This window comes from Delphinus delphis, chromosome 11, assembly GCF_949987515.2.
Source record: "Delphinus delphis chromosome 11, mDelDel1.2, whole genome shotgun sequence".
NCBI lineage: Eukaryota > Metazoa > Chordata > Mammalia > Artiodactyla > Delphinidae > Delphinus > Delphinus delphis.
Window position 1 is genome coordinate 101,654,955 of NC_082693.1, and position 21,165 is coordinate 101,676,119.

Below are 21,165 nucleotides of genomic sequence, written 5' to 3' on the forward strand. Positions count from 1 at the left end.
GCGGAGGGAGGGGTGAGTAGGAAAGACCCGCCCACCCCATCAGTGCCTTTCCTCCTGGTAACTTTCCCAAATCTACATGTCGTCTTTATTTGGTTTAAAAATCTTTATTTTGCATCTAACTACCCAAGATAACCCGAAAGTGAGGTTCTGCGCCCACTCAATGAGGGGTGGTGGGCATTCCCCTGGGTGGGCCCCAGTGCCTTTCCCGTCTCCACCAGATCCCACTGCAGACTGGCTCAGGGCAACATAAATCATGAATAAATTAAAAGGTGGCCCTCGCCCCCGTCCCCCTCCTATGCTTTACCTCTCCGTTGTTTCAGACCTGGGCCCAGAAATACCCAGAGACCCAGAGTTAAACAGGCACCTGGGCCACGTTGACGTGTTAGCATTTATTGCTCAGGCGGTATTAAACTATGTCACACAAAAATGTAAATTGACAGAGAGAGGACTATACACTTTTAAAACCCCATTTGTGTGGATTTTTCAAGCTCTCTCTGAAATAAGAGAGTGCAGGCCTGTGTTAAGCCCCCAGGCACCTCATTCCAGCTCTAAGACTCAGACTTTCTGGACCCCCAGGAGACATCAGCCACACCTGCACTGTCCCCTTGGCTCCCGTCCAGGCTGGGGAGCTGCAGGAAGGGGAGGGGGCCCCGTGGGCTGTGGCTGGGTGGGGGCTGCTTGTGTGCAGGTGAGAGCCACCTTGCTGCCCCCGTGCTTGTCTGGGGGCCTGAGCAAGGCATTCGTCTTCCTGGCCCGCCCGGGACACGGAGGCCACCGAGACGTGGAGATGTGAGCTGTCAGTTTTCAGAGCCTTGGACAAGGGCCTTACCCCAGAGAACACTGAGCTGCCACAGTGGAGGGGGTTGGCCCCAGTGTTGTTGACAGAGGGCTCAGGACGGGTGCAGGCTGACCGCTGCTGAGCTGGGTCTCCACTGGCCGTGTAGGACACCCGTGCATGGACCAGAGCCACTGAACGGGGGCCCTTCCGGAAAGACTGGGTTTAAGTATAGAGAGAGCAGAAACGCAGGCAGGTGGGTTTCACGTGGGGAAGGCTGCACATTGGGGGTGGGGGCTGCCCTGCACCCCTGGTTCTGGGGGAAGTAGCCCCACGGGCTCTCGAGACAGGGCGGAAGCAGCTCTGCCCTCGTCAAGGAATCCATGCTCAGTCAGCGGGCGGGGCCCCCAAGAAGAGAAGGGCCGAAATGGGTGAGATCCACGCATGGCTTAGCGAGGTGTGTGTGCTGGCTGCGGACAGTAGGTGCTCTACAAAAGCAGGGCAGGGAGGCGGGGCGAGGTTTGGAGGAGCAGACACCGGCAGCCGGTCACTGGTCGGACCGGGAACCCAGAGACCCGTGGTTGCCCAAATGTCAGCGCCTGGAGAATTCAGCTCTAGCGTGGGCCCCTCCCTTACCTGGGGGCCCCGTGCCACTGCTCCTGTGGTTAGGCCACCTCCGGAGCACTGAACTGATTCCAACCCCCCCAGTCGGTGCAAAATAGTCAACGTTTGCCTATTTCAAAATTAAACTACCGTAAGAAATGAAAACTCCACGTTGCAGCCCAGCCTGCCCTACGAAAGGGGAGGGGCGAGTTGGAAGGTCGCGGCTCGGGGACGACTAGAGTCTGTGCGTTAAGTTAACAAGAGGGGTGTGCAGTCACTGGGCCATTTGCACCATGACGGCTCTCCACGCTTTCTCCTTGTCAAACTCCTTCAGGGGGCTTCTGGCCACCTGTGACTGAGACAGGCAAAGAGTTATTTGTCCCGGGCCACCCACGCGGCAGGAAGCAGAAAGGAGGCTCAGTTCCCTCTCACTACTCTGCTGTCCAGAGCCCCGGCACCTCCGGCCACGACCCAGAGCACATGTCCTCCGCAGGGGCGGGGCCTGGGCTGCGGGGTGGGCTCTGGATGGGGGGTGGGAGGCTGTCGTGAGTGGGCATCCTCCCAACAGCCGGGGAGCCGGGGGCTCGGGTGGAACCTGCCCCTGCCTCGTGAGGCCTCTTCCTGTGGGTCTGCACCCCAGCACCTGGCAGAGCAGCGTCTGCATTCAGTAGGTGCTCAGTAAATACTGCTGACTGTGGAATGATACACACCAGGGTGCAGGGGTAAGTCCCTCCAAGCTCTTCCTGGGGGCAGAGGCTGGACACTCCACAGAGAAGCGGTCTTGACCTGGCCCCGGAGGCTGTGAAGGCATCTCCAGGGGCATGACAACAGAGGAGGGAGGACGCTTGAGGCAACGGTCACCAAACAGGGAGGACAGCTGCCCGGTTCAGCACCCCCTGCGCCTTCTGGAACATGGGGGGAGGATTCATTGGCCTGACACTGCACCTTGGCGTCCTGACGCAGAACCAGGGGGACCTCACGTGGGACCCAGGGACAAAGCCAACCCCGCTGGGGACTGACCACAACCGGGTAAAAACAACCACCAAACGACGCCATATGAGAAGTGCAACGAAGGGAGAGGTGGGGCAGGTAGGGTGGCTAAGGAAGGGCCAACGACGGACGCCGGAGTGCGTCCCCCGGGAAGGGCGGGAGAAGCCTCGTGGGGCGACAGGGTGATGAAGGCGGGAGGCTGGCCGCGCTGGACGTGTTGCCGGAGAGCAGCAGAGCAGGACGTGAGACGGGGCGGGCCCGGGTGGTGGCTGGGCGGGAGGAGCGCCTGCAGGGAGGGCCCTGCAGCAGCCTCCCAGGTACACGGAGCACCTGGAGGACAGTGGGCAGGTTTGCCCGGGAAAAGCACCACAGTGGGCAGCTCACGGGGAGGAGCCTTTCAGCCGTGGGGACAAGAGGCAGGGCCTGGGGCAAGTGCAGCGGCCTCGAGCCTGGCCGAGGGGCTGGCGTGACCCTCAGAGCCCGCCGGCCAGGGGTCGCTGCTGCCACGTCTGTAGTGGGCACCCTGACGAGCCGCAGGAGGGAAAGCTCTGTGATCCATGCAGATGTTTGCCAAGTTCTCTTCTACATTTGTAAGGGTAGAACTGGAAGCATTCAGTCCATAACACCTTTCCAGAAATGGATTTGTGTTGGCCTGGCTGGCTTCAAAAACGTATAACGTATTGTACCTTTCCAAGATTTTTCTGGGGCATTTTAAAAAATACGAAGTGACCCAACAGGTCTTGAAAGAAGTCAGCGCAGGTGGGCGTCGCTTTGCCCAGGGCCCTGGGAAGACAGCCCCACTGGGATGGGACGGGACGGGACGGGACAGGGAGCCACGCTCGCTCGGAGGCCACTCACCTCTCCCGCCGGGCGTCCCTGCGGGCCGGTCTGTGCAGCGTCCCAGGATGCACCCGCCTTGAAGCGCACGCACTGGATGACCGTGGCCGTGTTGAGGCCCGCCTGCAGCAGCAGCTCCAGCATCAGCAGCAACAGAAGCGCGTCGTAGGACTGCCGGGGGTGGAGACAGGCGGTGAGCAGCCCGGGGCCTCTCCTCCTGGCTCTCAGCCGCCCCCAGGGCCCCACCGCGTGGGCCCACTGCCCAGGGAGGCAGCGCACAGGCTTCCCAGGCCGTGGCCCCGAAGCACAGACCGTGAGCCCTGCCGCAGTCTGTGTGGAGCGGTCTCAGGCTCTCACTCCACTGTGCCCTGTTACGTCACCAGCCTGAGCAGGAACATTCTGTCTCAGTGAGAGAGAGTTGAGGAAATCACTTCTGCTCTGGGTTTAACAGAGGGACACAAAGATGACCCGCCTCGTGGGGCGACAGGATGATGGTGCCGCTGCCCGGGTCAAGTCGTCCAGGCCTCCCAACAACCACTCGTGTCCACAGCGGAGCCACTGAAACCACCCGTGGCCTCGCCGAGGGTGCCCAGATGGGGCGGAGGTCTGCTGTGGAGGCCCCGAGCCGGACGAGAGACAGGGGCAGGGTCCGGGGCGGCGGGACACAGGCACGGTCGACAGATCCGTCTCGAGGCTGGAGGGTGCGGCACTGGCTGCTGGTGAGGAGGGGTCTGCCCAGGACTAGAGGGAGCCCCCGTGGCTGCAAGGACAACCACAGAGCACTGGCCCCTCCCCACACTGCAGGGGTGTCCTTCCAGCCTCAGAAATACAAAACAATGCGACGTTAAGACAAAGAAGAGCCCAGAAAATGTCACTTAGAAAAAAACCAAAAAGACTCAGCAGCTCTGAAGTTTATATGCACATTTAACCATGAGTCCAGTTTTTTAAAAAATGCAACATTGGGCTGACTTTCTAGAGCCAGGCAGGGTGATTCTAAAATTCATAGAGGGACTTCCCTGGTGGCAGTGGTTAAGAATCCGCCTGCCAACACAGGGGACATGGGTTCGAGTCCTGGTCCGAGAAGATCCCACATGCTGTGGAGCAACTAAGCCTGTGTGCCACAACCACTGAGCCTGCGCTCTAGAGCCTGCAAGCCACAACTACTGAGCCCACGTGCCGCAACTACTGAAGCTCTGCGTGCCTAGAGCCTGTGCTCCACAGCAAGAGAAGCCGCCGCAATGAGGCAATGAGAAGCCCGCGCACTGCAATGAAGAGTAGCCCCCACTCACCACAGCTAGAGAAAGCCCACGTGCAACAGCGAGGACCCAACGCAGCCATAAATAAATAAATGGATGAATAAATAAATAAATAGCATTCATAAAGAAGAACTAGCAAGCGACAGAAGTGAGTCAGCCCCGAAACGCAGGGCCGCTGGCCGCGAGGCATCGAGCAGGCCAGGTCGCGATGCCTGGTGCAAACCTCCGGGGTGCACCTGGCGGCACAGACCGGCCGAGGGGGGACAGTCAGGGCAGAAACGGACGCAAACAGACCGAAGCTCCGTGCGTGATAAAGGCAGAGTCTCAGACGACTGAGGAAAAGGTGGGCTTTTCAATAAACAGTATTGAACCATGAGCCATTTGAGGAAAGTCCGATGGGGCCCACTCCTTGTGCGGCACTCCAGGCTAAACTCCCGCGGAAACACAAGTACGAGCCTTTCTAATTGTGACTTAAAATCTAGAAGCAATAAAGGGAAATATTGACAAATTTAACTACATAAAAACAACAACAGGGCTTCCCTGGTGGCGCAGTGGTTGAGAGTCCGCCTGCCGATGCAGGGGACACGGGCTCGTGCCCCGGTCCGGGAAGATCCCACATGCCGCGGAGTGGCTGGGCCCGTGAGCCATGGCCGCTGAGCCTGCGCGTCCGGAGCCTGTGCTCCGCAACGGGAGAGGCCACAGCAGTGAGAGGCCCGCGTACCACAAAAAAAAAAAAAAACAACGACGACGACAACAAAGTTTCCACATGACAAAAATCACAGCAAGCAGTGAAAACGGCTGCCAAGCTGAGGCTGCCGCTTGCATCTTCTGCATCTGACGGAGGACTGGGCTCCCTGCATTAGCAGCGTTCTCAAAGCCCACTAGGAAATGGTCAAGAGACACGGACGGAGGTTACTGGGGAAATGCAGCACTGTAGGCACACAAGAGGTCACTCATTTTCAGAGAGATGCACGTAACGGCCCCACCCGAGGCTCTGTCTCTCACCTGTGTTACAAAGCCCAGCGTGGCGACCCTCCCCAGCTACGCGGAAGCAGGTGCTCTCATACCGTTGGTGGGAGGGAAAACGGGAGCCCCCAGGAGAAATTAAGTTAAAAAAAGAAAAAGGTGAGGTGTAGAAGCGTGGTTAGAGTGACCTGTTTTGTAGGAAAGAAGGAAAATAATAATATGCACTGTAGGTTACCTGTAGAAGGAATCGGGGAAGCCGTGGATGGGACCACAACTCCCCTGAATTTGCCTTTCAGATGGTTTGACTTGAACCATGTGAAAGTTTTATATATTCAAAAATACTATTAAGAGGGAAAAAGCATCAGAGCCTAAAACTGAATACAGAGAGAAACCATCAAACTTGACTGTGTAGCAGGACCGCTCACAGAAGGGGGTGCCTTCGCAGAGCACATGACCATACCTCCGCGTACAGCGAGCCGTCCCTCACCCAGCAGGTGCGCTGCTGGTCGAGAATGCGTCCTGTAATTGTGAACACGTGTGAGTCGTCAGGCAAATTTAAGCAGTAACTATATTCAATGTTACCAGGATTTTGGGACTAAGAGAAAAATGATGCAAATATAAAATAACAGAGGTTAAGGGGGAAAAAACCCTAGAACGTAAGATTTGAATTGGAAATAGCAATATACGTCAGGGATCTTTAAGTGGGCATACATTTCTCAGCTCCGTCCACTGACAGGGCTCAGGAGCAATGATGCCCCCACAGGAATGGGTACACGGCCCCCCTCCAGGGGCGAGGGCGAGACACGGCAGGACCAGGACCAGGTGAGCCCGGGCCATCTCAAGCGTCTGACGGGAGAGGAGGACGTGCTGGCATCTGGGAGCCGAGGGGTGGGTCGCCCTGAGCATCAAAGAACAAAGAATGCAGCGCTCTGCCGACAACGACGCACACACGTCCTCCGTGGGGTTCTCGGGCAGGCGCAGGTGTGAGCGCCCTGGCCTCCCCTGCGGCCCAGGCCGCGAGCAGCCCTCAGTGCTGCCCACAGGCGCTTCCGTCCTGCGAGGGATCGCCTGCCCTCCAAGAGGCACCCTGGCAGCCACGGCAAGCCGGCCAGGATGGCAACACCAGTGCACCTGGACTCGCTCCCGCTGACGCCACTGCAAACAGATCCACAGGCGGGACCATCTCCCGGACAACTGGCCTGGACTCCGAAAGGTCAGTGTCCTGGGGGAGAAGTGGGAACTGTCCCGGAGCCAAAGAGACTGAGCGACCCTCATAGCTCTGAGAACCTCAGCCCACGAAGCATCTTCTCGGGATGGTCTGAGGGGACAATGTGCTGTCACCTAGCACGTCAGCCACCTCGGCTGTGCAGGAGACTGTCCTTACTGTTGAGATGCCAGAGCATCTAAGGGCGAAGGGTCAGCTCAAACCTCTGCCACTCGCTTTCAGATGCCTCTGGAAAACGATGGCCATGTGTGTGCTCCACCCACCCGTCAGCATAAACACGCACACGGACACACACGTAAACCTCCAGGGAATCTCAGTGTTTACTGCATTAACCTTTCAACTCTGCCACATGTTTGAAATTTCTCATGATAAACATTTGGGGGCAAACACTGTCTATACTGAAACTAACCTCACCCGGAGCCCGAGCCTGCGGGGAGGACGCTGGAGCCCCCAGAAGCCCCCGTAGAGGGGAGGCTCTCACTCTCCTCAGTTTACCCAGGAACCAATGGGGTCTCTCATGAAACTGGACAGACGGTGACTGTTAAATGCAAGTGGATGGGAACAGGGCTGAGAAAATGTAAGGCGCCTGTGAAGAGGGGTGTCTGGGGGGTGCCCAGGGCAGAGCAGCCCAGAGGAGAAGAACAGAAGCAGCTGAGCGGTGCCGGGCAGAACGGGCATCAGAGAAGGGTGCACAGACGCCTCACAGTGCACGGAGAAAAGCAAATTAGCAGAACCAGCTCCATGCGCGTCAGGCCGTGCGCAAAGCCAGCTCCGGCCATCTGCCCCGACGTGGGCAGCGGCTCAGCACTGCTCAGCGGCATCGTGTTTCTATAGAGTTCAAAATAAAATAAAAGAACACCCACCTTGAAGGCTGGCGGGTAATCTTTAAAGACATCCATGATTCTCATTACGCTGAAGGACAGGTACCCCGAGGCCGTGAACAGCAGCGGGGCCGCGAGGCTGCAGATGGCTATCAGCACCTCCACCTGGCGGGAAGCAGACAAGAGTGGGAGGTCGGGGTCTGGGAGCCACTGCCCGGACAGAGGGTGCCGCCCGGCAATCACACAGCGGGAGTTACGAGCGGCGTGTGTCTGCGTCCAGCCTGGGGCACCTGCTGAGTCTCTGTGCTCCGTCTGCCCGTTAACTCAAAGCTCACCACGTGTCGCGCGAGTTTTCTCAACTTAGGCGCAATTCGTTCTGTTGATAACATAGCACTTAGGAATGGATGGCCTCCTCCCAGTGCCCTCTGACCTGCTCCTGCGACCTCCCAAGGCCCTCCCGCCTCGGAGAGCCATGGCTGGCCCAGAGGCCACGCAGGCCCAGGTGTCGGCTGAGCTCGGCACCAGCTCGGAAGCTCACTTGGGCCGGTTTAGCAACACTCACTGTCCGACATCCACAGCCGGACAGGGCGCCGCCTCTGCTGAGTCCCAGGAATCTCTCCCGACTCTTATGCCAAATGGGCCGTTTCTGCTGACTTCCACAGACAGCCCAGCCCTCGGACAGTCGCAAGGCCCCCTCAAGCCCGCAGCCTGCAGACGCCCCTCAGATGCTCGCCCCTGACCCTGCCCAGCCCGGCAGGTCGCTCCGCGGGTGCCTGGAACCCGGCCGGGCTTCACCTACCAGAGATCTGCTGGGACACTCTGCCGTCACATGGCTGGCAATGGCACTTGGAAAACACTAAGAGAAGGAAAAAGAAAGGCTTCAGAGATGAGAGCCCAGCAAGTCAGATCCCAAACGTGTACTCTCCCGTTCTGATTCGGGCCATCCTGGTCGCCAGGAGAGCCGGGGATCCGTGCAAGAGAGGCAGAGCAGCCTGGAACCCGCACACCTGCTCTCTCAGGTGCGGCACCCGCCCCCAGATGCTCGTGTGCGTGTCTACTGCTCCGTCTCGATTCAGCACCGCACCGGGGAAACGTGACACAGACTCAGCAGCTTTGTCCGAGGCAGGGTCTGTGTTCCAACTTGCAATTGTCCCGACGATGTCCCGGTCCAGCTGGGTCTGTTCCCAGCTCAGGACCCAGTCGATGATCACGCTTCATGTTTCTTGTCAGTTCGCTGGCCTCATTGACGGGGAGGGCTCAGCTCACGCTCAGCGGTGCCACCTTCACGATGCCGCATTTCTGGAGGGAGCGCCAGCTGGCCGCTGGCGGGCTCGGCTGGGCTATCAGACTCAGGGCCCCTGGAGACACCGCGCCCCTGCCCACCATGTTTGACCACTGGGGGCTCCTCCGTTGGACCAGCATTCCTGTCCCTTTGTAATCAATAAATGCCTTTTCCCACTTATTTTAAGGAGCTTGATTTAGTTCTACACGATTCGGGCAGAGGGAAGCTCAGGGGAGCACAGGGCTTCCTCGAGGTTGCTGAGTGCCGGGCCCAGTCCCCTGCCATCCATCTGCCCCCCAGCTGGGGGTCCAGGCGCCCAGGGGTCCGCCGCCCCAGCCCAGCACAGCCTGCTGGGCCCAGGTGTGTCCGGGTCCCAGTTACCCATCCACACGCCCACAGAGGAAAAGGAAATGCCCAGGCCCTTGGTGTGGGAGCACCAAGCACAGGAGCCTGTGGTTTGGGGGCATCACGTGATATGTGGAAACTCGGGTGTGCAGGGGCCCATCGCAGCTGCTCCAAGCGGATGTGTGGCCCACACCCAGCCGGCAGCACAGCCAAGGGGGGCCAAAGCCTGGGGGCCGTGTGTTCCCCGGGCCGCATTTCAGCTAAACGCTAAACAACATTAAATTACGTAAGTCAACTCGGACTTACTTATACAAGGATGAAAGGCCCACGTTTAGAACAGTGACCGTGTAGTCAGTAAGCACTTACCAAGCACCAGGTGCGGGGCTAGGCATTTACGGTAGTCGTATTCAATGTAAGATAATATAAATGTATTACATTTTAAAACGTATTATAAAACAATATGAATGTTATATGTTATAAAATAATAAAACAAGTACTTTTCAGGGAAACTAATACAAAAAATATAAAATACTAATAGCAGCTACCGTGTCCCCGGTGCCGCAGTGGATAAGAATCCACCTGCCAATGCAGGGGACATGGGTTCGAGCCCTGGTCCAGGAAGATCCCACATGCCGCAGAGCAACTAAGCCCGTGCGCCACAACTACTGAGCCTGCACTCTAGAGCCCGTGAGCCACAACTACTGAAGCCCGCACTTAGAGCCCGTGCTCCGCAGCAAGAGAAGCCACCACAATGAGAAGCCCGCGCACCGCGGTGAAAGAGTAGCCCCTGCTCGCTGCAACTAGAGAAAGCCTGCGCGCAGCAACACAGCCAAAAATAAATAAATAAATTTATATTTAAAAAAAATAATAGCTAATCTGAGGGAGTAAACAGTATCATGATTACAAAAATACATCTGCATGAGGTACTGGTATCCTCAAGCCAGTTTAAAATAATAATAATAATAATACCAGCTAACATCCCGACCCATTTAATCCTCGGTTCCCAAATCGCCCTGGTCTGGGGCCCACGAGGACCTGGGAAGCATCTTGCTCGGCCCACCAGCGCCCACTCCCCACCCCCACCCCTCCTCCCGCTGCTTTCCAGCCTGACTGCCCCAAAACCGAGCTCAAAGGCCGGCCACACTGACGAGGGCCACCCAGGGTGTACTCACGGCCACTAAGATCCAAAAGAACGTCACCGAAAGGTGCGGGCCTGAGATGGCGTCATCCACATTCAGAGCGATGACCCCTCCAAGGATGGCGGAGACACCGGCGATCACCTCGATGACCTGGGGGCAGAGAGTGTCACCCAGGGGAACGGGCAGGCTCCCCGGGGTCCCTGGAAGGGGGCGGGGGTGCAGGGGGTCCTGTGAGTTCAGGGCAGAGCATCAGGGCACCCCGTGCTGAGACACTGAGGATAACCTCCAAGGGGATATCGAAAACGCATATTTCCAACCCAAATTCGTGGGAAAGGGAAGGAAGAAGCTCCTGCCAATTCAAAGGAAGGTGGGAAAAGGCATAGAAAATAGGAAACAAAAAGATGGAGAAATAAATATGAAAGTGTCAGGAATTGCGCTCTGAGTGAACCAGCTCAATTCAAACGGCACCAACACTCTGTACAGAAACTGCCCAGATGCAAGGACAGGAAGAGCTGGAAGAAGAGGGGAAGATACACAGGGAAAATATTAACCGAGAGGTAACTGACGTAGTTAACAATATATGTTCTATGGCAAAAGCCACTACTATAGAGAGTTGCTCGTAATGATTAAAAACAAAAAAATGAAGGAAGGAAGGAATTCTAAACTTTCGTGTACCGAAAAACCCAGGCTCCAAAACTCTATGGTGAAAAGCTACAGAATTACAAAGACAAATTGATAATGCCCACAGATTGGGAGGTTTTTAACAGATCTTTCAGTAATAGAACGAGTAGACTAAAAGATTTTGGAGAGGACGTAAACGAGTGAAAACACAATTAACATATAATTTATGGACACATTGAGAGTAAAAGGGGGTGTACTGTCAACCAGGACAGTTCATGTACCAGGGACACGCCTACACCATATTTATCTAGTACTCCCCCCACAATGAAATAAAATAAGGAGAAAGAAAAGCTTTTCTTACGGAATAGGATTTCAGGACCCGAGCAGGAAATGTCACTTCATACAGAATGTTGGTGCTCTCCGAGATGGAGCCCTGAAAAGAAACAAAACCTCATCACAGGGGTGGCCGTCCGTCCAGGCCGTCGCTCGGGTGATGGTCTGAAACGTGAGCATCTGGAAGACGCTCCTGGATCTCCAGGCTTCAGCGCAAAAGCTCAAACACGGACCTTCTCGTTGCATGTGAAAATGTGTTTGATTGCTGAAGTCCTAGTTTACAAGGTGATACTTCAGGCGGACTTGGTCTCTGCGTGTAACACTACTGGGGGGTGGGGGTGGTGTTACTTGGTCAGGATCAGGCTGCGGAGGAGATGGTGCTGCATCCCCAGGTTTGCCTCCCTGGGGCCGTTGGCCCCTCGCTCCGCAGCCGGGTCTGCGGCGCAGCCGTGCCTCAGGCTGGACCAACCTTCTGCTTGCAGTGCGCCTCGCTGGACCGCGCAGAGATGATCACCGTGGCTGCCATGAAAAGCTCCAGCAGAAGCAGCAGAATCAGATTGAAATTGATCTGCCAAAGGAGAACACATACGTCTGTAAAACCGGCTTCTTCACTTTCATCCAGTAAATGTGGACAATCCCACGAAGGGGCTTAGACGCCTCTTCAAAGTCTCAGCAACTTTTCTGTCCAAAGCCAGATGCCAGGCACACAGCTCTGACTCACGTATGTCTTTTTGTTTGTTGGTTGGTGGGTTTTTGATTTTAAATTATTGTTGGCTCAAGGGCTGGATTTGGCCCTCGGGTTGTAGTCTGCCCTGATCTCAACCTTCCTTGGTGTTTGGTCTCTCCTGGTATTTACTCTAAAGGGATGAAAACTTACGTTCACACCAAAACCTGCCCACGTTTATAGCAGCTCTGTGCATAATTGTCCCAAAGAGAAAACACCAGGGGGTTGGGGGTTACGGAGCTGATGCACGTCCTGACTGTTGGCAGTTACAGAAATCCATGCCTGTGTTTAAATCCACAGGACAATACACCAACAAAGTTGATTTAACTGTGTGATATAAAACCGACCAATCGGGAATCTCCTGGCAGTCCAGTGGTTAGGACTCAGCACTTTCACTTCCGTGGCCAGGTTCAATCCTTGGGCGGGAAACTAAGATCCCATGCAGCGCGGCCAAAAAAATAATAAAATAAAATAAAACCAACCAACTGAGAGCCTCTATGGGCCTCTCCCGCCACCTGCCCCAATCACCTGGGCAGCCCCTCCGCCCTGAGCGCACCGAGATTATTCACGCTGGCCGGTCCTGAGCCTGCTCACCCTGCCTCACCTCTCTCCCTGCGGAAACCCAGTGAAGGCTCCTGCCCACGTGTCCCCTCTCCCTGCCTCCTGACCGGCCCTGGGGCCCCCTCCTCTTGGGATCTGTGATAAACTGTCTTTGCAGTGGCAGTCGTCTCCTGATCTCTTGGCCTCATTATACCCTCAATGATGATTTTTAAAAATTCTACATTTAAAAACAAATGCAACTAATAAGTTGGATCTACAGAATTGTACATGCAAAATAAAACATAGAATTTTCATTCTTTTGTAGCATTTGTGTAACACTAACAAAAATTGACCATCTATTAGGCCACAAAACAAACCCTGGTAAATTCTGAACAATCAGTACATTATAGGTTGTACATTCTGACCCCAATGTAGTGATATTAGAAACCAATAATAAATGGGTGACCTTTTAAGATAATTCCACATGTCTGTTTCATCAGGGTTCTAGGCAGAGACTGACAACCAGAAATACAAAGTGAGGTTAACAGAGCAAAGCCAGTTCTTCGAAAAGACTACTAAGAGATACAATAGAGATATAAATTCATTTCAGAATGAAAAGGAGAAATAACTAAAATATTTGGCTTGAATTAAAAACGGTGAGCAAGATGAACGACTGTAAACTAATAATTTCAAAAACCTGCACGATATAGATAAACTTTTGATAAAAATATAAAACCCAAAATTTGACACAAGAAGAGACCAAAAACTTTAACACTAATAATGAAAGACCACCCCTCACCAACAGCCCCGGATGGAGATGGCTTTACAGGTGAGGTCTACCCTATTTTCTAGAAGCAGCGACTTCTTATCATATCAAGGTTTTACAAAAAACAAAAGAGATGAGAGCTGCCTCGTTCATTTTATGAGACCAGTATAACCCTGGTTCTAAAACCGGACAAAGGGGTCTTCCCTGGTGGCGCAGTGGTTAAGAATCCACCTGCCAATGCAGGGGACACAGGTTCGATCCCTGGTCCAGGAAGATCCCACATGCCGCAGAGCAACTAAGCCCATGCGCCACAACTACTGAGCCTGCGCTCTAGAGCCCACGAGCCACAACTACTGAAGCCTGCGCACCTAGAGCCCGTGCTCCACAGCAAGAGAAGCCACTGCAATGAGAAGCCCACGAGTAGCAACAAAGACCCAAAGCAGCCAAAATTAAATTTAAAAACAAAAAAAACGTATTGGAAACTCTTTAGATACAACCTATTTAAAATCAGGAATAAGCCAGAGAGCCCCACGGTAGCAGAAGTCCTGGCCAAAGCGATAGAGCAAAAGGAACAACAGGGTTAGACTGAACAGGAGCGTTTAAACTGCCGTTATCTGCAGACGATAGGGTGACCTACATAGAGAAACCAACATAACCTACAGAAAACGCGGAGGATACGAGTCCAGCAAAGCTTCCAGACACAAAGTCCACTTATAAAAACCCTTTTTTAAAAACCAGTACAATATGAATAAGGTCTAAGTTAACATGTGCCAGTGTCAGTCTCCTGATCTGACCATGTAAGATGCTCTCATTGGGGAAAACTGGATGAAGGATACACAGGAATGCTCTGTACTATGTGTGCAAATTCCTTCCAGTCTCAAATATTTCAAAATAAAGAAAAAATGAAAATCAGTAGCCTCTCTCTGCACTAGCAATAAGCCATCTAAAAATATAATTTAATAAATAAGACACGATTCATACTAGCAACACATCTGTGAATCATCTAGGGATTATCTAACCAAGAATACTCAGAACTCTCCAACCCTAACAAAGGACAGAGATGATATGAGTAAGTAGAGACGGTCTATGCTCTCAGTGGGATGACTCCACGGAATAAAGATGTCACTTCTCACAAAACTACTCTGTAAACATCAAGGAATCGTAATAGAACCCCAGCTGTATTTTTTGAGGAACTCAATAAACTTATCCTGAAATATATTTGAAATAGGAGCTGTCAGCTTTGAAGAAGGAAGACAACTGGAGTCACGAAGCCACAATTCAAAGCGTGGCGTCGAGCAGCTCGCGGGGGAACTTGACACACGGTGTGACAGCAAGTGCTACGGCTCACAGGAAGACACCCCTGATTTCGGACAAGCCGAGGACGGGAAGGAAGCCCAAGAGGGCAAACACCCAGGAGGAGGGGCTCAAAAGTACTAGTGATCGGAGAGTGTGACCTGAGGTGACAGCAAGCCACAGCACTGTCACCAGACGGGAAAACAGGGGCTGTTGGGGACGCCAAGTGCGGGAAAGGCTATGGGACCTGGCAGCCTCCCGCTGGCGGTGAGGGTGTGTCCTGGGCTTAGCTGAATCCAGGTGGACTCACGCCCCTCCCCGGCCTACGAGGACCCCGAAGGCATGTGCCCACGTCGGCCCAGTTGTGGAAGGGGAGCGTCGGAGGCCGTGGAGCTGGATCCTTCCCTAAAGAAAGCGGGGCCCACGGCGGACATGCAGCAGCCCAGGCAGGGATGGCAGGTGGGAAAGAGGGAGCAGAGACTCTACAGCGAAGCCCTGCGTGGCTGTCCCCAGGGCGGAGGTTCAAGTCCAGCGCCCGGCTCCACAGGGAGACAGGGGAGGGGAGCAGCCCCTTTCCTGAGCGGCCTCACGCTGCAGTTTCCTGTTTCACCATTTGTGACCTTGTGTTTGGACACCGGTGGTCCTGACATCGTGGTCCTGGGGTCCTTCCACGTGTTTAGGTGTCCGAGCTTCGTGTCCTGCACATGACCTGGCTGGACCTTCGAGGTGGCAGGAGCCTGAGGGTGTGGCTAACGGCGGGCTCTGGCGCTGGGGCCTGGGCTGGGGGACGATGCGGGTCCAGCTCCAGGGGAGGCACCCAGTAGGAGGAGGCTGTGAGCATGAAGCTTCATGCGGGGAGGCCCCCAGTAGGAGGAGGCTGTGAGCATGAAGCTTCGTGCGGGGAGGCACCCAGTAGGAGGAGGCTGTGAGCATGAAGCTTCGTGCGGGGAGGCCCCCAGTAGGAGGAGGCTGTGAGCATGAAGCTTCGTGCGGGGAGGCACCCAGTAGGAGGAGGCTGTGAGCATGAAGCTTCATGCATCTTTCACAATTTCTTCATCCATTTTGTGCACTTGGGGGGCACCACCCTAGGTAATGGACGTTGGATTATCTGTTTTGGTTTGGAGTTTTTGCCACGATCCACAGGGCTGCTAGGAACACACCGCCTGGTCACATGCATGCGTGTCTCTCCAGGGTTTGTGCCATGGGGCTCCCCAGTGTATGTACTTCTTCAGAAAGGACCTGCAAATTCCAGACTTTTCCACAGAGCCTGCAGCAGCACGTAGGAGCTGTCGGACGTGAGGGAACCACCCTGGGCTCCCGCCCGTCCCGACGCTGGAAACGCATCTCCTGTGGCTTTCATTGACCTCCTCTGATTACGAGTGTGGCTCCCCTGAGCTGCGCGTTGGCGCTGTGGCTTCCTGCTGGTGAGCGCCCGCGTGGTCCCCTGCTGCCCTTCACTTTCTCCCAGGGCTCCTCATGTACCCTGGGACCAGCCAGCCGCTCCAAGAGAACGCGTCCCTTTCCGTACAGAGTGTGCTCCTTGTGTCTGCGGGACGACTGGCCGCGGCTTCGTGGTGGGCGGGCCGGGGGCAGGGCCCCCCCAGGTTGGTCACGGCTGTGCTCCGCGCCGGGGCTGCGGCCGCGCACGCGGGGCTGCCTGGGCCGACTGGTTGGGGCGGCTCTCCTGTCCTGCTGGGACGGCTGTGGGGTGCGGGTGAGTCCCCAAACACGTTCAAGGGGGCTCCACCCCAGCCCTTGGTCACCACCTAAACCTGCTGGGTCCTGCCTGCAGGCGCACTTGCTCTGGACCCACGGGACAGGCGCCCACTTCTGCGTAGGGTTTCTTTGGTAAAGAAGCGTCGTAATTCTCAGCGAGGCTTTATGATTTCCTACAAGAGCCTCCAGACTTTTTGTTAGGTTTATTCCCAGGAACTTTATAAAATGATATCTGTAATTAAATAACATTTTCCAAAACCTCTGTTTCTGGCACAAACAACTGTTTTACATTGATTTTCACATCCAGCAACCATGCTACGTGGGCTTAATAATGCAAATGTCAAGAAAGGAGAAAATCATCTCTTCTGCAGAAGATGGCAGCACTGGGGCTCCTTTCAGATCCGCGTGTCCGCCCATTTTGCATGCCCTAACACACCTGGCTGAGATGTCCTCGGGCCACCACATCCTCTTCCCGATCTTAAAGAAAACGTGTTGAACACAGAGCAGAGGTATCTCTGATCAGGTCCTGTTTCCTAGAGATGTTTTTTCTGCTGCATTGTAATTTAAATGACAAGACTCTTCCATTTTTCTTAACGGAACATAAAGTAACAGGGCAACTTATGTCAGCAGTATCGCAGATCTGATGAAAGATGTTATTACATTACTGTTAATGTTTAAGAACTGTTGTGAAAGAGATACAAAAATCAGTGAATTCGTCCACTGAAATCAGTGAAAGCGTTAAAGACAATTCTTTTCTTCGGAAGCCTAAATGAAATTCTCAGACTCAAGAGCTACGATACACATCTCCGGTGTAACTACCCAGCAGATAGCTCCCTAACGCCAGCTCCGAGCCCACAGGGCTCAGCAGACACAGTGGGACCAGAGCCCTCGGCTCCTGTGACCCCAGGAGGACCCACGTGGCTTTCCAGGGACTTACATCTACTGCTGACGGGTTCAGTACAAGTTTGCATCCAAACCAGATCAAACACGTCGTGGTGACAGCAAACGTGGACACAAACAGTATCTGGAAGTTGGGAATCTGGAAAACAAGACAGGAGGGGTTTCGTTCTCCTTTGTGTGAGGAAAGAAACCAAGTGACATTCAACCACATAACCGGGCATTCATCACCCATCCCAAGGATGGGGCACCTGGAGTCAGCTGGGAGGATGCCTGCGAGCTCGGGCCCCTCCGCCCTCCTGGGGGCAGAGGGAGGGGGGTTGAAGGAAGCCCCACGGCGCGGGTGCAGGGCTGCAGAGGGTGCGGACAGAAGGCTGGACTCACCGCGCTGACGTTTCTCCTCCAGACAGCAAAGCTCACTATGGCTGAGGGGATGCACTGAAAAGAGAGAGCAGGTGAGTGTCCCTGCTGGTCACTCTGTGTCCTGAAAACCCACATGGCCCGAGACATGTCCCCCTCCATCAGACGCAGTGGTCTCTCTCGACGCTGAAGGGTGCTGGGTCTTTCAAAATAATAATTCTGGAAAGAGTTTTAATTGTTCTGATGATAAAAAAGACACCGAAATGAAGACTGTCCTAGCTGGACGCGCTTAGAAGCAGATGTAGCTTCCTGTGGCCTGAGACCAGGCGCGTCTTGGTAAGAGTCACGCAGAAAGGGGAAACCATCTGCGTGTGAATGAGCAGAAATGCTCAGGGCCCCAGAGCCCCCGGGGTCCTCGTCAGAGGTCCCCACTGCGTCCCTGGAGCCGAGGACAAGGGAGAGGGCCAGCCTGGGCTCAGGGCGGGGCGGAGTTGGGGGGCCAGCCTGGGTCCCGTGGGCCGTGCCGGTGTCACTCTTGCAGCAACGGGACCTCCCCGCCCAGACCCTGCAGTGGGATCTGGGGGCGGGGGGTGAGCCCAACAAGGGTTGGATGGGGGCTGGGCACCGACGGAGGACCCAGTGGGACCACCTGACCGGTCTCCCTAGCCCGTCACCCCTGGGGGTGAAGGACGTAACCGAAGATTTTGCTGGGACATCAGCCTAGATCAGCGTGGCTCTGGAGCCATCTGAGTCAGAGGTCAGAGGTCCCTGTGACCCCCAACCAGGGCTGCTCCGGTGGTGAGCAAAGGGCCACCTAGAAGGTTCCAGAGAGAAGGGCAGGAAACGGGTCAAATTCTTTCAAGGGGTTTTCTTCTAAGGGAGTGGAGGCTGGGCAACCTGTGGCAGGGGGTACACGGTAAGGGCAGCTGCATCTGTCTTGTGTTTTCAGACTTTTGGGCATGCTGACAGGGCTGGAACAGGAGAGCAGATGGGCGAGAGGGCCCCCCAAACCCCAGGGGATGTGCCCTGTGCTTGAGCTGGTGGGAGTCACCGGTCATCTCCCCATGAGGACTGGCGGCTCCCCAGGCCTCGGCTCTGAGTCCAGAAGCAGGTACAAGCTTCGGGGAGGGGTGAGGTGTGGCCCCCAAATCACAGAGGGGCTTCCCTGCCGGCTCATGGGGCAGCCGGGGCAGCATGCCCCTGCGTGTTGTAAATCAAAGTGCCGGTTCTTGCTCTGGAGTCTGTGGGGTAAGATAGACTTGCCTCATAGATCATTTTCAAAAGCAACAGATGCTATTCGAAGGCAAAGTATAGGAAGAGAGTTTGAATGAGGAGCGAGTGACAGCAACGGGTAAATCTCAGAGTAAAAAACCCAGGTGCATAACCTCAAACATCAGTGCTGGCACAGGACTGCTACTCACTGAACCTGCAGCACAGCGTAGGTAATCCATCTCCAAAGGAAACACGTTTCCCAGGTAGAGGGAAAAGCCCGAGGTCACAAGCAGGCAGCTCTGCAAGACAGCAGCACACATTCGGGTGACGACACAGTCAGGCCTGGAGACGCGGAGGCTGAGCAACTAGCCCTCTGACCACAACTTGACTCTGTGCAACACCGACACCCCCGCCTGGATCCCGCCAGACCTCCTCCCTGCAGGACGGCAGCCGCCCACCCTCCCCCAGGGTAGGTTATGGGCATCTACACTTATTTGGGGGACAGGAGACTCTGTCAAAATTCAAAGCAAGAAATGGCGGCTCCACTCCCCAGAAAACGCCTTCACCCCACATGTGCAATTTCAGGGGCCTCGGGGCCCCCCAGGTCCAGGCACAGAGCCAAGCACACAACCCCATCCTGCTCAAGGCACCAGAGATGGAAACTCACTGCACAGGGTGAGGCCACGGGGTCAAAGTCACTGGTATAAGGTCACTCAGACCCGGGTGTGGGCAGAGGGCTGTGCGCACCCCATGGAATGGGGGCACTGGGGCCCGCGGGCCCCGGGGGGCGGGGGAGGCCAAGGCGCACCCCTCAGGGAGAAGGGGGCAGCGGGATCAAGGGCTGTGGCCGCCGGATGCTGCGGGCAACAGAGTCCAGGACCTGGCAGTGAGAGGAGGCTGACCAGCCGCCCACTGCCCACCCGGGGGCTGGAGGGAGGAGTGACCTCTTCGACCCACACAGTGGGAGTTCCCGTCTCAGTGGCACAGGGTAGCGGCTGGGGAGAGGGTGGGCAGGACAACCAGGGTGCCGTGGGGCTGGCCCACAGAGCCTGGGACCCAGGGAGAGGCAAGACCCCAGCCCGGATCCTGGACCTCGGCCCCTGGCACGCTGACCCCCGAGCTCCTGCCCACAGAGAGGTGCGTCCAGTGGCCAGCCCAGGTGACCGCGCCTGCTTGGGCCAAAAGGGCTTCTTCTGTCATCCAAGTGCTTATCCAGGCATATCGGAAGGGAGACGTCCCGGGACCCCAGGCAAGGTCCCCTCAGGCCTGCCCCCTCCTCCCTGCTGGCCCTGGCCCCTGGCCCCTCAGCCTTCCCTGGTCCCATGGCCCTGGGCTCCTGCCTCAGGACGCCATCCTGCTGTCCACCCCCCAGAGGCCCCTCCTGCGAGCGTGGCCCCTCCTCCCCACCACTGCAGACCCCCAGGAGGTGAGGGTCGTGGAGGCCGCCCTGGTACAACACATGAGCCGGCAGGCTCAGCGTGGGCCCTGGGCTGTCCGACCCCTGCCAGGACACAGAGCCGCCACGGCCCAGAGGCCAGCAGGGCCAGCAGGACAGAGCCTCACCAGCTGAGGAAAATAACTCAAAGAGCAGAGCGAACAAGCACATCAGCACCCGTGAGTCTCTCAGAGGCAGAAGTAGCCCGGGGCTGCTCCTCCCCGGGCCATCTGGGAACAGCACCCAGGCAGCGGACCCCGGAGGGGACGGTGTCTCCGTGGGCCTGGCGCGGAGCTGCTCACCCCCATCAGCACGGAGAAGACCCACGTCTTGTGGCTGAAGCACGGGGGCAGCCTGGAAGACAGCTGAAGGTCACTGGGCTTGGTGTCCGGGGCGTAGCTCCCCGCATCCGGCCGCCCGCGCTCCAGTGGGGGCATCCGGTCGTAGCCCAGCTCCTCCCGGGCCATGGCGCTGCCGGGGGGCAAAGGCTGACATTAGCGGCCGCAGCGCTGCACTCACCACGCCACCACTCATTTATTTGTGATAAGATTACAAATTTCACTTCTGATCACTCTGAAAAAACTCCCAAAGAAGCGATTTTCAATAATACTTATTTTTAAGTTGTTTTCAGTAAAAGAGATATCATTTGTATAGAAGTACTGTAAGAAGAAAATAAGCAGTTAATTCCACAAGTGCATAAAATCACTTTCCCAGGAAAACGAACCTGAACAGTCTAGATTCACAGCAGGACTTCAGGCTTTAAGCGCTTCGCCCCCCCACCGCCCCCTCAATTTCACTTCCACTGGCAGCTCCACTTATGAGTCTCATGACGTGCTGGCTACTGCAAACTCCAAACCGGACAAGAGATCACAGATGTGCTCCACACGAGGGTTCCCCGTCTGCACACTTACCTCCGCGGCAGTTCTGGTGTGGGAGCGCCGGTCTCTGGGTGAGGGGCTCCCGTTACCGAGTCCCCCTGCCTTGGGCGTCCAGCAGGAACTATTCACAGACAGGACAAAAGCCTGGCAA

The 21,165-nt window shown here is 55.7% G+C and overlaps 1 protein-coding gene across 4 annotated transcripts; it reads right to left on the reverse strand.

The window, feature by feature from the left end:
• Positions 1 to 154: 154 nt before the first annotated feature.
• On the reverse strand, positions 155 to 21,165 carry MLC1 (modulator of VRAC current 1). Of its 4 annotated transcripts, none has more exons than XM_060024023.1 (12): positions 21,048 to 21,165; positions 20,439 to 20,607; positions 18,911 to 19,000; positions 17,514 to 17,567; positions 17,170 to 17,271; positions 11,663 to 11,761; positions 11,222 to 11,293; positions 10,273 to 10,389; positions 8,273 to 8,329; positions 7,516 to 7,638; positions 3,227 to 3,376; positions 155 to 1,727 (listed from the first exon to the last, which is right to left on the reverse strand). In XM_060024023.1, the coding sequence occupies exons 2-12, from the start codon at positions 20,601 to 20,603 to the stop codon at positions 1,653 to 1,655; spliced, it is 1,104 nt and encodes a 367-aa protein (XP_059880006.1). In that variant the 5' UTR covers positions 20,604 to 20,607; positions 21,048 to 21,165; the 3' UTR covers positions 155 to 1,652. The 4 variants fall into 4 exon arrangements, with proteins under 4 accessions (XP_059880006.1, XP_059880004.1, XP_059880005.1 ...); XM_060024021.1 differs by having other exon boundaries at positions 156 to 1,733; XM_060024022.1 differs by lacking the exon at positions 21,048 to 21,165 and adding an exon at positions 20,861 to 20,956 and having other exon boundaries at positions 156 to 1,733.

Excerpts from the sequence above, each read along its gene's own strand:
- MLC1 (XM_060024021.1), bottom strand. The coding sequence starts at position 20,603 with ATGGCCCGGGAGGAGCTGGGCTACGACCGGATGCCCCCACTGGAGCGC. Across the intron at positions 17,272-17,513 it reads GGAGGAGAAACGTCAGCGCG|ATTCCCAACTTCCAGATACT; the intron begins GTGAGTCCAGCC and ends CTTGTTTTCCAG. Across the intron at positions 11,294-11,662 it reads AGGCGCACTGCAAGCAGAAG|GGCTCCATCTCGGAGAGCAC; the intron begins GTTGGTCCAGCC and ends GTTTCTTTTCAG.